General features: G+C 33.0%; 1 protein-coding gene across 2 annotated transcripts in view; it reads right to left on the bottom strand.

The window, feature by feature from the left end:
- Positions 1–12,894: 12,894 nt before the first annotated feature.
- The window catches only part of LOC128246848 (voltage-gated potassium channel subunit beta-2-like), a 53,919-nt gene continuing 48,584 nt past the window's right edge, over positions 12,895–18,229 (bottom strand). For both annotated transcript variants that reach the window (XM_052965332.1, XM_052965334.1), the window contains one exon: positions 12,895–18,081. In XM_052965332.1, the coding sequence (XP_052821292.1) occupies positions 17,986–18,081 (96 nt within the window). In that variant the 3' untranslated portion in view covers positions 12,895–17,985. The remainder of the gene's footprint in view (positions 18,082–18,229) is intronic.

The raw sequence follows: 18,229 nt of genomic DNA, 5'->3' as shown, positions 1-18,229 counted from the left end.
CCTTGACCAAACCATTTTGTTGGCCTAGGGTTCCTTGTGACAAAAAATAATATGTTTTTCAAATATCTGAAGATGTATAATAATACACATCATTCGAATACAAAATGACATATAAGTTTTGTGCAAAAAAACAAACAAACATTATGTATACTCAATTTAATACAACAATATTTTTTGTGTATTCACGACATTCGCCGTGCACATAGTGGCCCTGAAAGATTGCAAAAATCTTTTCTCGTTCGATTTCAGATTTAAAACTAAAAATAAACTGCATTAATTTTATCTTCTGAATATATTTTTAGTCTATTATTTCACATTTTAATTTTAAGCATGTCAATTATACTCTTTAAAATGAAACCCAAATAAGATAGGGTACCAAGCCAATGGCCAGGTGAAACGATTTTTTACAACGATCCCTTAACAGTTATTCTGTTTGGACAAAAGTGTTTAGCACAATGAAGCTGACAACGCCACCAAAGCGATCATTGTCATTGAAAACTTTTCTTCGAGGATCAGACTAGCTATTGGTACATTTCATAAATCACGTACATGTTATTTTGGCGTTGATTACAGGCAAACTCTTTACGATGGGATCGGTAAAACGTGAATGTAAATTACTGTTCAAAGATAATGAACAATCATATTAAACCTAAGTAAAGACTTTTTATGTATTGAGAAATTTTCTGATTTTTTTGGCAATCTTCTTGTTTCAAATATGTAACTAATGTCATAAATGTACATGTACATATTGTACTTTTCCCTAAGTTAATTAAACGTTATATTAAGAAAATGAAGTGCTTAAAATTTTATTATATTTGATTACCAGAGAAATATCAATATTTTACCCGATTTGCTTTCTGTTTATTTAGAAACGCTGCACTTGACGATCATGGCGTTTCTGTATGTTGTCATTGACAGAATTCAACAGTAACTCGACATAACATAAAGAACATGGCAGATGGATTTCTGGTCAGGAGTGATTTTTCTAAAATTGTGAAGGTCATTGATACTATTTATATCCCTATACAAGCACCAACATCATGGCAATTATATGGACATGACGAATAATACTGGTCCTGAAGATGTTGGTGCTGCTGAGCATTTTGCCAATAGGCCGGTGTCATTATATAGTCAATGAAAAAGAAATCACTGAATGGCTTTGACGAAGATGGTCTCATGTTCTAGGTTTACTACCTTTTTGATCATCCTCTGATAAATGGTTTCATCGTGATGAATGGGGAATGTGTTGCTGACCGTTTAAACTATTAGCAAGGAAACCTTTGTTTTCAAAAACATTGGGATTAGGTAGAACATATTAGCTTTTAGCCATCCTAGCATTCCTACCTGCTTGTGATCTTGTAACATAACATCAAGATGAACGGTGAACGTGCAGTTTACAGGATAAGATATAATCAAAGTAACCTTAGCATACAAGGACCTTGGTGTTCATGTTAGAATATCATTATAAATAATCATAATGACGAATATATAATTGAAAAACTTTCACCATTTGACTGCAATCTAGTACATTACATACATTAATATCACGGACCTTAAAGTGACACTCTTATTCAAAATCGATACAAACACATGCATAACAAACATAAAGTTTGAGTGATAAATCTTTAACTACTTACTAAATAATGAATTTATGGAAAATATTAATTACTGTTTACAAGATTGTAACAGTGTATTTGATAGCCAAAAACACCAAAATATTAAATGATTGGTGAAAGTTAAAATATTTACAGTGACCGACTATAGTCTCACAAAGTAGAAATACCTTGTTTTCTGCACATTTCTTTTAAATTAAACTCGGAATCCGTCATAAACATTGTTTTCGACATTTATTCATCCTTTCTGGTATATTTAAACAATTGTATTAATTGAGGTAAGTCCAATTTGGCTGAAATAGTGCATCTGTTTAATTTAAAAAAAAATTGTCTTCACACCAATATTTCAATTTACTTTTTTTAAAAACAATTTTTTACACAACATTTTGAAACTGCCACTTTAACATACTATTTTGGAAAACACAAAGTTCTACAACAATTAACAAGACAAGGAATTGTCAAAGTTTTCAATTTGAAATATTTATATAAATATGTTGTTTAAAAATAAACAGTCATTCAATACCGAAGGCATCAAAAGAGTTTAATACACAATTGTATATATGCATGTTTTGGTAAATCCAGACCGTTCAATGATAAGTTTTAGTAACGTCGTGTAAATTTTATACAGCAACACCAAAAGTAACAGGTAAGTGATGGTTAAGTAATAGTTAGATAATATGGATTAAAATCTTCATGATTAAGAATGGGCGGAGTGACCGTAGCGATTGTGGGATTTTGTATCGGTGAGTGGCAGTGGGCGGGCCTTAAAATGCACATGTAGCTAGAATAGGGCTCTGCTGAGGTTCGCTCGGTCTCGTGCCGGGATAACATAAAAATATCAGTGTGTGTATACCACGTGATACATTGCGTCATAATGCAGTATTTTTAATGTTTTAGTATTGTTTAAAGGTTTGTTTGCAGGGAAAGAATAGGTTAATCAAATACCATATGTAAAAGTTACATAATGGTTCAGCCGTCATAAATGTGAACTAAAGAAATGGTTTAGCCGTTATAAATGAAGAGTAACAGGATGGTGCATTCACGAATTAAGATGGTTCGGCAGTCATGAATGAAGAATTACGGAATGGTTTTGCCGTCAGGAACGAATATTAATGGAATGACTGTGCAGCAACGGAATGGTTCAGCCGCTATGAACGTTTTTGAAAGAAATGGTTCTGCGATTTTCAATTAATAGAACCTTGGTTTTGTTCTACACCTTACATGTACGTTATGCAATTATATTCTCGACGTTCCCGTATTGTATTTCGCTTTATTTAGTAAGTCCGCGAATGCGACACATAATTTATAGTGGCATACTTTAGCCAATGAAAACTGTTATTTGTCGAATCTGATAATTGGATCGATTTTATAGATGTATATAAATGGGTTATGGAGCAAAGGATCGGACATTATACGAGCCGAGGAATATTGTATTTCTTAGTTTCTTGTATTTCTTACCAACGCAAATGAAGATCGTTTGTATAAAGATTTTTTGCATTGCATTTTCCATAGTGCCTGCTTTTTGCGATGGAATCTTCAGCGTGGACTCCCAGGTAAATATTGTCTGATTGAAGGGATGTTATCTAAACATAATCAATAAGCATTTTATAGGCGACTAAAACTAACTAAGCATTTAATGGTGAATTGTAGTTAAATAAACATTAAACAAAAACTATTAAAATGAGATTTAATATACTAAGTATTAATTATTCAATATTTTTTTTACTTTGATCTTAAAACACACGAACAAAACCCTGTATAAAATGTGTATATAATTCTTGAAGATATTTAAAAGTAAAAACAATCCGTAATTCCGTATCTTGTTGCTTACCCTTGTAGAAACGTACCTAGCTCTTTTAGAATGCCCTTAATTAAGTAATAAGCTTATATAGTGTCAAACCGTTTACATTTTGTTTATCATTATTTTCAGTTGATGATTTCCATACAAAAACTGGATCCTAAAAGAGGACCGGACGCAGACGCTGTCCTTATTGCCGGAACTGATGGTGATAACGGCAAACCAATTCTACAGTTAGTGGCAAAAACACTGGAAACTGACGATGAAACACGGCCTATTATCCCAAGAAATGCTCTCTCTACCACAGGGATCACAATTTTAGAGCATCCTGTGTCCAAACACTTGATCATTCCTGCGGAAAGTTTGGAGGAACAGGTTTTTAGTTTAATCTTTGATACAGCACTCGAAAACGAAAAAAGAAGTCTTGAAAATGCTCACGTTCAAAACATTGCTTTACAAAGAGAGCTAGATAGAAGTGAATTGAGACAACTCGTGAGCAAACAATCAAAGAAGGCTGATTCGGCGAAGACTTCGGAGACAAATGCCGCACATAAAAGAAATTATTCCACTTGGCTTTTGGCACCGGTAAATATGTATTTTAATGTTTTGTCTACGAGTTCTATGGGTTTCGTTCACACGTTATTGGCGATTTTTTTTCTTTTTCAATTTTTGTTTAACATATGTTTTTACGTACTTGTATTAACGAACATCAAACAGCCACCGGCCACTTCTCATTTAAACATTTTCTTCTTTTTAGCATTTAATCACTAAATAGCGTTACTGACGTTTTTCGGCAAAAGTTTACAGTTTAAAGCGTATTCAATGTCTCTTAACAATATAACTCTTACTTGCACTTGTGATGATGTTGTTTCGTTGTTACAAGCATTTTGTTAACATTTAGCACATAATAATTTCTTTCGATGTCTGACCATACAAAACCTAAACGTCTCCAACTTCAATTTAGTATTTATCGTGTTGTCTGAAACATGGAAATGCTCTGTTTCAATACCGTTTTTACTTGGGGGGGGGGGTGTTCCAATTATATTCCTTTAGATATTTCTATAGAAGGTAGTTGACTCGTCCACAGACGAGTTACATATTTAAAGTAACTAATATCTGTTAATCCCATATAATTGGATATGACTCAATGTTACTGCTTGAGTCAGTAGTAAGGACGTTAAAATCGGTACAATATCCATTGTTATCAATACTTAATCAAACCGAGAATACTATTTTAACACTGGATGCGATCCCAATTCACTGATCCCCTCGAGAATCTGTTTTTTTTATGAATTTGTTCTTTTTGTACTTCAGCCATACGTGGACGTCACAATATCGCATCCAAAGAGAGAAAACTCAACTTATACGGAAAACGTCGCGGTCAGTCCTGAAATGACCGTTATTGACGCCATGATTCAAGCGACGCTGAGTTACAGTGAACGTTCCGGCTCGGACATCGATATTCCGTTCGATGTGATGCTTGATTGGGACGATGCAGATGACTGCTTTGTAATCAAACGAGCTTTGGGGAAGAAGTCAAGACGCCGAGGGGGATGGTCGATTACCGTCAAAAACATGTTTCAGAAGGTACAGACTTTACTTCATAACCTTAAGATTGATTGTTGGTAAGCTTCTGATAATTGTGCATTTAAGCAAGGTATTTATATACCACTAGACTTGTCCCTAAGGTTTCTATACTAGTTTAAGCATTGCAAGCATTATGCTACACTAAAGATATTGATACATTCTATTTCATAATATAACTATTTGAATACGTGTGAAAACTGTTTGTTTTCTCATAAATAACTTGCTGATTGCCTAGTTGGGGTTGGCTTTTAATTGATTTACCATTTAACAAGATCAGCGTAAGGTTTTGACTTCTTGGCTTGTCCCTGTAGTTTTTAAAGCTTTACTCATTGGTCTTTATCCATACGTTATTTCTTCAATTCCTTTTTCAGGAGGTATACTCCGGCAGATGCATCCCATTCGATGAGATTATTCTCAGACCATTTAGCAGTGTTTCGGTCACGTACCAACGACACCAGAAACGAAAGCGACAAAAGGCCTAGCAAAGATGCCACCCAAATTTGAATGTATACTACTGTGTAGTGTACCAAATATACAGAATATTACTGTACAATAGAATTATAAAAAGAAAAAAAAAAACATCTGACTAGCTATTTTTGCAAAATAATGGCGCTACTTGTATTTTTATATGTGTTGGCTCGCATAACTTTTATTTTGTTTATACTGTTTGAAAGGAATGATGGAAACCCGGTTAAAAACGAAAACGAGCTCAAATTTTCAGCTGGTTTTTCAAAGCCAGTAATTCAAATATTTATTGTCAACAATTAATGGATTGAAACTGTTGTCTTTATTTCGGGTTTTTCATTTTTATTTTATTTGGTCATTATCATGTTCAAAGGTTAAAACAAAAGAAGAAGGATGTGGGCTGATTGGTTTGTCCACGTATTTTATATAATAGTATTCTTTAATGTTTCTTTTTATTCAATGTATATCCACTTTTCATAACAAAGCTCGAAAAAATCATTTTCATTTTTATTATTTTTTATTATCAAAGGATCCTTGTTCTATATCAAGTAGCTATTTCACAATTAAAATTATCACTTCCTCAATGCTAATATATATGTTTGACATATATATGTCAGCTGCTGTGCATTTGGAGGTCTTGATGTCCTTTTGAGGGGACATGTTGTGCTTTGGTGGTCTTCGTTGTGCAATTTGGAGGACCTGCTGTGCCTTTCGGGATGATCAGCTTTGCTTTTAATGAATCTGTTGTGCAATTTGGGACAATCTGATGTGATTCATCATTAAAGCTTTTTAAAAATATTTTATTGCTGTGTTTACGAACTTTTACTAGGACTTGTTGTATAATGTTTCCTCATACAACTAAATAAACTCATCAATTTTTTTTAATTCAGTTTGAAACAAAATGAAATATATTAATGAGTTTCCTTAATGATTTCATGCAAGTGCAATGTTTATTTAAAATGGTTATCTAATTGCATATATTCTGATGAGAAAATTCAAACAATATTTCTAAGTTATTTGCTACCACACACTTCATTGCTTTTACTCTTAGCTGTATCAAAGAAAATTTAAGATGTAATAAAAGATAGAGCACCTGTTTAGCCAATCTTTTAACTCTTGGTTAAAAAAATCAACACATATTAATGGACTTACGTTTGCACGAGTTTGACGAGCGCTTGTTAAAAGTGTAAGTAAGTTGTTTTTTATAAAATTCAGGGCTATATTATTAAGTTTGTTCCTTTTTTATTGTTGATTATAATCTATTTTATCCATTTTCAATCTTTTTTTAATTCGTATCTTTTTTTCATTTCGCATCTCTTTTTCCCATTTCCAATCGTTTTCTCATTTCCCATCTTTTTCCCATCTTTTCCCCATTTCCCATCTTTTTCATTTCGCATCTGTTTTCCCCATTTCCCATCATTTTCCCATTTCCCGTTTTTTCATTTCCCATTTTTTTTCCATTTTCAACTATTTTCAATATCCCATCATTTTTTTCTCATTTTTCCCATTTCCCATATTAGATTTCCATTCACATTTTGTATGTGAGATGATCTTTATGTGTCATAATTATGTCATTGAGGTACAGAGATTTTCTAGACTGCTTTGTATCATGATAAACTCCACTCTTATTTTGAAAAATACACCTCAGAAAAAATGTTTAGAATGACTTATTGAAAGAAGCCTGCAAAGCACAAATTCATAACATAATGCAAAAGGATTTATCAATGTTTATGTTTAACTATGTTTTGAAGATTAATTAACTAACTTGTTTGTTTTTCGAAGCAAACCTGTCAAGGTATTGCATTAGCCTGAAAGAGGTGTAATTGTTGGTGTCAGCATTTATTTTATCATGCAAAAGCTTTGACCTTGGCACTAACTGATTTTTCCAAGATATTCCAATAAAACTAGTCACACATGTTACAAGAAAAAAGTTATCTATGTTATGCTTAAACATTGAGATTTCTGAAATAAAGTTAAAGAAATATCTACTTGTTTGCTTTTATTTCCCTATATAACTTTGTATAAATTCTGCTTGGTGCTGACTCTCATTGCAAGTGTGAGTGGGAATCGCCCTTTTGGTAAGTTTATTCGGTACGCAAAACGACTTCATGATGTATGACAGTTTCACATCCAATACATGGGTTATTACAGAGAGACACGAGGTAAGAAAGTTTCACATGAACTGCAAGGGTTATTACAGTGATATGTGGATGTGAGTTGGTTGCTTTCGTCATATAAACCGAATTCAGGTCAAGTCCATAAACAGACAATACCTTCCATTTAGTCCAGCAAAGAACTATGTAACTTCAGTGTATGGTACCATTTACTTCACTTAGGCCAAAATGAATGGCTGGTTCTTATGACAATCTAGAAGACAGTATGGAGGGTAGGTCGGATATATCGTTATTTTGTTGTATGTTTGTTTGTACCAGTAGAATCCATTCATTTATACGTCTTAGATTAATAGATGCAAAAAATTTCCACTTGGTAGTTCTTGGTTAAGGTTACACATGTTTGTACTCGTATTAATTCACATGAACCAAATCTTCCACACTCATTTTGTTTTAAAAAAAATAAGGTATCGGCCTCTCTTTTTAGGTAAGGTCTGCTTACCAGAACCAGACGTTTTATTTAAATATTATGTGTTTGCCCATACGATTAAATTCAATAACAGTAATGGTATACCCCGAGTGACACTTTCCAGTCAACTATGAATTTTGGGTATCTGGAGTGTGCATCAAAATAAACTCATTTTTTTGTACCCGGGAGGAGGGAGGGCGGTAAAGTTAATTATTGGATAAGTATAAGATTAATATTGAGCTCCATAGAACTACCCGAAGGTAAATCCTTATCAAGGGGAGGCACATGTTTTACAGGACATCAGTATTCATGATGACAAGAGCAGATCAAACTTATCTCGTTGTGTCTCCTGTTGGTTCAAATTGTTTGAAAACTGACCAAGGGGCTTAACATATAAAACTTAAGCAAACTTAAAATGTATTGTTAACATAGCGTCCTGTAAATATTCGTGACTAATTAAAATCCGAATCAATGGGACTAACTCAGTTGACGTAACTAGTATCGTATTGCGTGTCACGTAAAATATCAATGGAGTTACATTCGCCATCTTCACAGTATTTTGAGCAGCTGTGAGGCACTGGGGTAAAAAATGGCGCCATTTTCCAATGGAACATTTTTTTTACTCGACTTAATATGCACTTTTCCCTTTTTCGTAATCTGTTAATAGTCTGACACCTGCATGTATGGCCGTTCGGTAATGGCCAATTTCAGAACCGGTGAACCTTCTCTAAATACTGTATTGTATATCTTGGTCTTTTTTATGAGAAAAGCATTTAACTTCTTACCTAAAGTAAATGTAATAGATATACTTAGATATAAAGAACTTTTTTATCTTCAGAATGAATGTGTTGATAAATTTTCACTCATGTAAGAATACTGGTCATCTTAGGTCAAACACTTGTATACTAGGTCAAATCTTCAAAGAACGTCATAAACGCAATATAGCCTGATTTTTTGCCCGAACTTTGTGACACTTAATCAGAATGTTTGTGTTGGCGAAACCTCGACAAATTTGAACGCGAAATATCAATAAAGTTATATACTGAAATGTGATAGAAAGTTATGTGCCGAATACAGGCTTCCTATTTCATCCGATTCTTGGCAAATTTAATTGTGTTGATAAAATTTCAGTCAAGTATGAATATGAGTCCTCTAGGAATGAACGCTGTATACGATCTTTGTTTTATTTAGTCAAAATGATTATCGGGTAAAGATTGGATCATTTTTCAGCGTCAATTCTGATCAAAAACTAGGTCATTACGTAAAACACTAGGTCAGTCAGTCAACTTAAAAAGCCCAGATTGTTTACGCAATCAAGGGTGCCATTTTCATTAGATGATACTGAAATTTGATCAGAATAATTGCCTTGACGAGATTTCTATATACGGGTCATATTAGGTAGGAAATTTAATATCAAGAACTAATCTTTATAAAGACACCCATTTTAACGCTATAAAGGATTCCGTTTTGCGTCAGATTTTTTATTTTTGTGGAATGATATCAGAATGATTGCTTTGGTAAAGTCATGTCAAGTTCGAAAATAAATGTTATTCATTTCGGGTCAAAAGTAGGTCACTAGATCAAATCCTAGAAAGCTCTTGTGTACGGGCAATAGATGCTACACTTTTAATACAAACGTTACAAGACTTGTTAAGAATGATCATGTTGATTAAGCCTCATTTAGGTATAAAAATGGATCACCTTGACTCTTAAATCAGGCAACTTTGTCAAATATTACAAAAGACACTTGTTTCAGCAATAGAGGCAAAATTAATTTGGTGAAGCAATCTTGAGCTATAAATATGGAGTATATCGCATAAAAAATTAGATCACAAGGTCAAAAGTTATGATATACTTGATTTATGCAAATTAAGTTGATTTTTTCTTGATTTTAAGATGCGATAAAGGGCAACCATGACCCTCTTGTTTTTATTTTCACATTTCTTCAGGTTTTAAAGTAAAAAAACAACACTTAGTAATAATATACGTGTATGTTACTTGCACGTACATGTATATCCTAAATTAATCCAAATACTTATGTAAACCACACAAATTTCGATTTGAATTACAGGAAAATGACATTCAGGCAGTTAGCAATGACATTTTGAAAGTCATAAATAAAGAATAAAGAATATTTTGCTTGAAATAGCCCATGCACATATTTTCATATCAATTTAATACTTTTTTTCTTACGTCAATTTACTTCCATATCATGGTCCATAACTCTTGAATTAATAACGCGATTAAGTTGTTTATTAAAAGCAATTGAGCTATCATCTCATTGTAAGTTTGAAAAAGCATGTTTAAAATTCAGAGTAGTCAAACTGTTATATAAGTGGTAATATTTTGAGAATTTAAGGGGCGGCTGTTTATTTTATGATATTTATCCATCGGCGTCCAGTTAAAGAAGCAGTTTAGTTAGACGATATTGGGCATACACCATGCAACCCTGGTTAGAGGAACTCTGGTTCTTTAACACCAGCGTTTAGCACTGTCACATCCCCGGTTGAAATGTCTCTGCCGCAAGACGGTTACTTTTGTAGGAGCTGTGGTGAAGACCGAATCGGTACCCTTGGCTTAACCATCAAGTATCCCCTCACTAAAGGTAATATACGTGGTTAAGGGGAACTTTTGTGCTACTTTATTTTAAAATCCCCCAATGCAGGGCTAAGCTACAGTTTGAAAAAGCCAACATACAAACTTATACCAGTTATCCTAGATTGACCTTGACATTTGATCTACATATTAATAGCTCTTGCAGGCGACCCACTGTCCTTAAAAGTCAAGATGAACATTTGTGCAAAATTATATCAATATGGTCTAATCCTCATGGGTCCTTATGTGGCATATCATATTGTCATTGAACACTTGCGCAAAGGCATTTTAAAACTCCTCTATGCCTGTCCCAAACTGAAGTAAAGGCATTTTGACTTATGACCTCTAAGCGAGTTTGACTTTTTATGTACATGTTTGTGTCTTGTGCGCTTCACCGATTTATCATGGTTAAGGTTTATTCCAAGTTGTTTTAAAATCCCTCTGCATGACAATGCTACAGCCTTAACACAAAGTACAGGGTATTTTGACCAATGATCTTGACCTTTGATATATAGACCTTGTTCTTGTACGCGACCCACCGTCCTGTAATGGAGAACATTTTTTGCCAATTTTAAAAAAAAATATATTCATGCATTACAAAGACAAAGCCTGAGCAAGCATTGTCGACGCTTTTGCAACCCTGGTTAAAAATAGTGTCCAACATTAGGGTCATATGTAATTTGCTGTTCTACAACCGTCTATTACAATTACCTACATATTACTGCGAAAAGGCCAGGTGAGGACAATGGGTACGTTCCAGTGACAACTCATGTTCTCATGAAAAACAGACAGGCCAAGAATTGGTTAAAATAGTTAAAGATTTATACAATTACACAGAACATATATACATGCACGTTGGTACAAAAACATACAAACACATACAGTAAAAAACCCCACATACATTATAAATAGAAAATATTTACATCATATACCTGCAATTTAGTATTCAAGATTTACAGAATTAAGAAGTAAGCAATGCAAGTCTCTTCTGTATGTGATTTATCGGTGCATACTACCTGTAATGAATACATGTACATTGTACTAAGTATTTTATGTTTGGGATACATTGGGCAATTGCGGAAAAAGTGTTAAGTATCCTCAATTTCCCCACATATACTTATTTTTCTTTTAACGATATTTTTAAAGGAGGGGTGTTCATTGAAGCAAATACTGTATACTCGAAGACGAGCTTTATCACCAAGCCCGAAAACTCACTGTGCAGGTACACGACAAACATCATGATTTAATTCAAAACAAAAAGAGTCGAGTGAAGTTTTTCTCTTACTGACGCTGGAAGATAATTCAAGAGCGACATTGTCAATGGTAAGAAAGTTTGCGAGTTAAGTTGCGATCTGAAGTGAAGAGTTCTAATTTGGTGGAAATTTCTGAGCCTGTATGATTTTATCGCTGCATCTGACGATGGTAACAAAGTTGAAATGTATGTAGTCTTCCTTGATTGATGCATATGTTTCCTGCTCAAGACAAGTTCCATAGTGATTTCATATAAAATATTTAAGTGGAGTTGCTCCAGATATGATACGAACTGCTTCAAATTGAATCGGTTTTAAGTCGAGTTCCTCTATAACCGTAATTGTATCCAATATGATATCTGCATATTCAAGGGATGGACGGGTGAATGTTTTGTACAAGATTTCGAGAGTGTCTGTCAAGAGTGAATTTTGATTTTTTCAATGCGTTGCCATGCTTTTTGCTGGAATGTATTTTATGCAAAGTTCCTGATAAGGTGATGCCTAAATATTAATGTTTATCCACTTCCTGGATAATGGTATTGTCATTAGAATGGATGGATGGAAGGACGTGGTGTTTACATGATAAAAGAACGGATTAAGTCAGTGTTTAAACTTTCTGCTACTGAGCTTGTTTCTGTAGTTCTTCACATAAATACAAATTTTGAACGAAACTTATCATTGACTACCCATTAGTAGTTTTTTCAAGATCTGAAATTAATGTAGCAGCAGCATGAATTGGAGTATCGATTATTATATATAGTGTTGTGTCATCAGCAAAACATCTTATCTACATGTAAGACTTAACATCGTCAACGTTATTAATATAAATCAAGAATAGAAGTGGACCCAGGACAGATCCCTGGCTGATATATGAAAGGTATCAGAATGTCTGCCTGAAAGGAACACACCATGTAAATAGACAACCTGAAATACCACCAATGATTGCATGAAACAATGCTTGAACAGCCAAAATATAGTAAGATAAATAACAATGCAAAACACCGAGTAAAACTTTGATTTTTAATAAAGATTGACATTGCATGTAAATAAACTGTTTATAAATATGATGTTGCTGATAAACAATTCTAAAAGTGCAAAGCTTTAAGAGCAGAAAACATGCATACAATGTTAGAGTGGCACGTTCCAGTAAGAAATAACTCAAAAAATGGGTTAAAGTGATTAGACACCAGATGACAAAAATGATTGCAAGAAAAATGACAAAAACTTATATATATAAAATTGATATCTTTGTGTATAACGCATTTACTCTTACTTACTGATGTAACACATTGCTTACGACTCATATCTTTTGCAGTTTTTGCATATTTTTCTAATGTGCAATTTACTGGGTTTGTCTACTTTGTAAATACCAGTAACTTGTAGCTCGTATTGATAATTCTAGGCTTGTTATGAGGAAATACTGTAATTTCGATTTTGAGACCATCTGGTGTATAGTCCCTTTATAACTGACTAACTATTTAACAAAAATGAAAGAATGAAAAATAAACTATGACAGAAGAAGCAAAATAACTGTGTTTTTTTGCTCCCTGCCTATGAGTATAAACTCCCTTTATTGAATGATAATAATGCACTATCAAAACCAAGGGGAAAATCTATGAAGGCTCGATTTCAGCATGGCAAATTTGCGAAAAAATGAAGGAAGAAACTATGGTGTTTGAATATCTAAGTAATGAAAATATATGAACATAAAAGAGCGCTAATAAATAATGTTTGTGTTGAATCTTACCAATCAATTTGTATTATTTGGAAGAGAAAATACTGTTTAGAAGGTGAAAAATGATGATTTTTGACAATTGTGGCCATGTTTTTAGTTATATGGAATAAAAGAAAGCGGTATTTACCTTTGTATTTTTAAAGGTTTGTAGCTTATTTAAACATGTTCAAACACAACATTATTGCTTTAGTTTTCTTGCGAATTTTCAGGGCCAAAAACGAGCCTTCGTTAAGCAACCAATTATATATGTGTCTTTTAGGATCAAAATAATTGATTTTAAGAAGTTAAAAAGAAAAGTTGAACAGTAGCTAAGTCAAAGCATTATTTCCATGAAAAGAAATACAAATTAAACTTTTTGACATTTTGTTAAAAATAATATCTTCAACAATTTAAAAAAAATGTAAAACATATATAATAAATAATATATTAAAGTATATAATTTATCATAAAATAGAGTGTGTTTGATATTAGGCCCATTCAGTGTTAAAAAATTAGTACTAGTTTAATATCATTAAGATAAAATAAACAACTTTATAGTTCTATTGTAAACCTTTATTTGTTTTGGCATAAATAAATTATATAAACAGCATAAATAAGTAACGCTATGCAATATAATCATGTACCAAACAAAATATTTCATACTTAACCATTTGATAGATATTTTAAAAAGTTCTGTTAAAAAAACTACATAAATAACAATGACAAAGAGTAGATTGGTTGCTTTTCCTTCGTTTTTGGAAATAGAACAAAAATGTCCAAAAGCAAGATCTTTTTTCTTTAAAATGATACCTTAACACTTACAATTTTCTTCTCCAGTGTTTCTCTCAGGACTATTTAACTGATTAACACCACAACTGAATGGAGAATCGCTTATTATTCGGTCAACTCCCCGACAATGAATGGGGCACAAATTGAACAGCCTTCCCACAGGCAAAATTAAGATCTGTTTCAAAGTTTCTTGAATAACTGTTATGAAATTTTGCGTGCCTGGATCAGGTATGTGATACCAATAAAGGCATTTTGGTTATCCTGCTCTGCCTGTGAATGCTGTTTTCTACTGTATGTCATTCAAGGAAAACAAAGGTCTTATAACAAGATAAATTCCTATCTGGGTACATAGAAGAAATGAATGAAGACCTGAAGAAAGCTGTGTTATATTGGTTTCTAGTAATGCAAGAAAGACAACAGCAATTGACTATTTAGTCATTCTGTTGTAACCTCCCTTGAACACAAAGGGAAATAACTCCCTTGAACACAAAGGGAAATAATACATTTTGAACTAACTTGTCAATTTCAGTTGTCTTTCTAGCACAAGTTGAACCTAAACATCATAAACTTTTGAAACAAAGATGCTTTGCACTTATTCATGTTCATAATAAATCACACCAAATATCATATGATAAGATAAATCACAATTTAAGGGTACTGTTAGACAAGAAAAGAATGCTCAGAAAAAATATCACACACTTTATAACCAAACTGAATGCTTAATCATATAAATGCACAATACAAATGGCTAATAAGAAGAATGGACACATAAGAAGAACTGTGTAACACTACTTATAGATAGTCACTTTATTATATATTGATTCCTATTTTCCATGCCTTCAATATTTGTTTCATGAAATGATCCAATTAACACGAGTGCTGTGGAGTAAACGCCAACGCTCGTCAGCTTTTTTCAGTAAACAAAGGGGGGTTACTCAAGAATTATTCAAGTCAGAGTAACGGACAGTGCTAAGATAATACATGTAAATAGTCTCTTGTAACGTGCACTGTTTCAAGTTTAATTTGAATATCTTGAAAAAACTCTATAGTATTGGCCAAGGTTGAAGCTTTTGTGTGAAAAATGCTGACACCAACAATTACACCTCTTTTAGGCTAATGCATTACCTTGACAGGTTTTCTTCGAAGAGCAAACAAGCTAGTTAATTAATCTTCAATCCATAGTTGAGCATTAACATTGATCAATCCTTTTGCATTATGTTATGACTTTGAGCATCACAGGCTTTTTTTCAATAAGCCATCCTAAACATTATTTCTGAGTGCTTTTTTTTCAAAATTCTATTTGAGTTTATCATGATACAAAGCAGTCTAAAAAATCACTGTACCTCTAGTACACATAAAGTTCATCGCACATACACAGTGTTTCACAACCTCTCTTTTATCACAAAATGGGAAATGGAAAAATTACACGGGAAATTGAAAAAAAAGAATGGGAAATGAAAAATCAGATGGGAAACGAAAAAATTCCATGGAAAATGGATGAAAAAAAGATGGGAAAATGAAAGAAAAGATGGAAAATTGAAAGATGGTAAATAGAAAAATATAGTAAATAGAAATAAAACAAGATTCATAAAGGGAAAAAGATGGAAAAGAAGATGGGAAATGAAAAAAAAGGATGAAAAATGGAAAAAATAGATTATAATCAATAATCAAAAAGGGAACAAACTTAACAACATAGCCCTGATTTCTACAATAAATATCTTACTTACACGTTTATTATTAAGCACACATCAAACTCATCAACATAAGTCCATTTATATCAGTTGATCACAATTGAAAAAATGTTTGCAAGAGTTATAGAACTTTCTAAACATATGCTTTATAATTCATAATATCTTAAGATTTTCTTTGATTTAGCCAACATTTAACTTCTGCCTAACAAATACAATGAAGGTAACAACAAAGATGATTTACGATTTTTTCTTTGAAAAACACACATGTTAAAAATGCATATAAAGGGGACTATAAAAATTGCATCCCAAAACAACTTTTGCTATACAATTATTTACAATAACAACTATCATATTATGCATTTTATATCACACCGTAATGATGTTTCATTCAATCACTTCTATTTTTCACCCAAAAATGTAAATATGCCAGACATCACTTTAATGTTGAATAAGAAACACGAAAACATGCCATATTATGCCTGGGACAACGGAGACTGAAACAGTATTTTGTTGATTTTTGTTCTCTATAATTTACACTTAATGAAGGGTACATGATCTTTATTCTGCTAGAGATTAGGAAGAGTTAATACAATAAATGCTACTTTGAAATATAAACCACATAATCTGCGACAAATCTTGTACCATAACAATACGAAACAATATGAAAAGTAACTTTTCAACATATAATATTTGACATAGTGCTCATAATTTAAATTATACAAGTACAGCTGAACCAGTTGTCTGAAATTTATTATATTATTAATTTCTAGTGTATCCATTCTATTCCAGAGCAGTAAATATTTGAAGTACACAAAGACCAAATTCACAACTTTGTTTATTTTGACAGAGTATTGAGCAATCGACCCAATGTGTTTGTCATTCATATATAATATATAATCATAATTCTTAAAGAAGATTATTTCTGATTAACTTTTGGTTGAAATTCAAAGTCAAGACTGACAAACGTGTACCATGTAGAGGGCAGTGTTGTTGTTTTTATAGTTATCTATCACCTCTCTCATTTAAAAGGCCAGTTTGAGGATTTATAGTATATCTCAATTGATGAACATTTCCTCTTCAAATTTCTATCCTACATGTTGGGCACCTACAAAGCTGCTGGGTAAGTGACCGGCCATATCTGCTAGGTCAGCGACCGGCCATATGAGAGCAAGCCCCTAAATCAAGCCTACAACTTCAAAGCTTGTTATTATTGAGTGTACAGGAGTACTGTAACACTCCTAAAGTGTCTCCGAGCGAACAACACAAGGAAGCATAATAGACTTCATATACAAACATTATGTCTTGTTTAACACAAATTCATCCTCATAGACAAACATTTTGTCGTGTTTATCACAAAATCATAAGTCAAAAAATCCTCTCCTTATTCCTCCTCAAAATTCAACAGAGCCGGACGTAATAACCATGTTTTTCCCCCTTGTTTTTCACAGTTGAATAAAGTAGCTGTCAAAATAATGTTTGGTTTGTTTTCATAAAATCATATCTCTTATATAAATCAAAATGCAATGAAATCATTTTTTATCAAATGTTTTAATTTCCTGACAGGAGGGCAAAAAATGCAGAAAAAAAGAATATCTGCAAATTTAAGAACACTTCTGCTAAAAGGAAATATCCAAATTTTATACTATTATTTACCTGCCCAAAAATATGATTTTTTATACAACAGGCCACTTAAAATTCAAAATAATTTCACACCCCACTCGTGTTAATTGCACGAGAACCACATCAGTGTTAAATGCATCAAGCATGAATTCCCCAACATTGTTTATTGCAATGAGCAGGCAGCATTGCTGTAGTCGATAGAAGCTTTTCGTTGTGTGTGGCGGGCTTCAGTGTGCGGGGGCGAGTCCTCCCCGTGTTGTTCATGGCTCTGTTGAGTTGCTAGTCACCTGGACACGTTGTCGCGACGAATCGCCTGTGGCTTGTTTCCTAGAAGTCGATCTAGCTCATGTATAATGTTTGCTGTCAGTTTGGGTACATACTGGAATGGAAAGGCTTGAACTGAGTCACTATACCCATAAACACTGTCAAGTTTAATCATGGTTATTCTCACAGTATTTTAAGGCATTTGTTTTTCATGGTATACAGTATCTCATAAGTTTCTGTGCATTTGCTGTTAAAATTGGTCC

This window comes from Mya arenaria, chromosome 9 (assembly GCF_026914265.1).
Source record: "Mya arenaria isolate MELC-2E11 chromosome 9, ASM2691426v1".
Classification (NCBI taxonomy): Eukaryota; Metazoa; Mollusca; class Bivalvia; order Myida; family Myidae; genus Mya; species Mya arenaria.
This window is presented reverse-complemented; position numbering and strand designations above follow the sequence as displayed.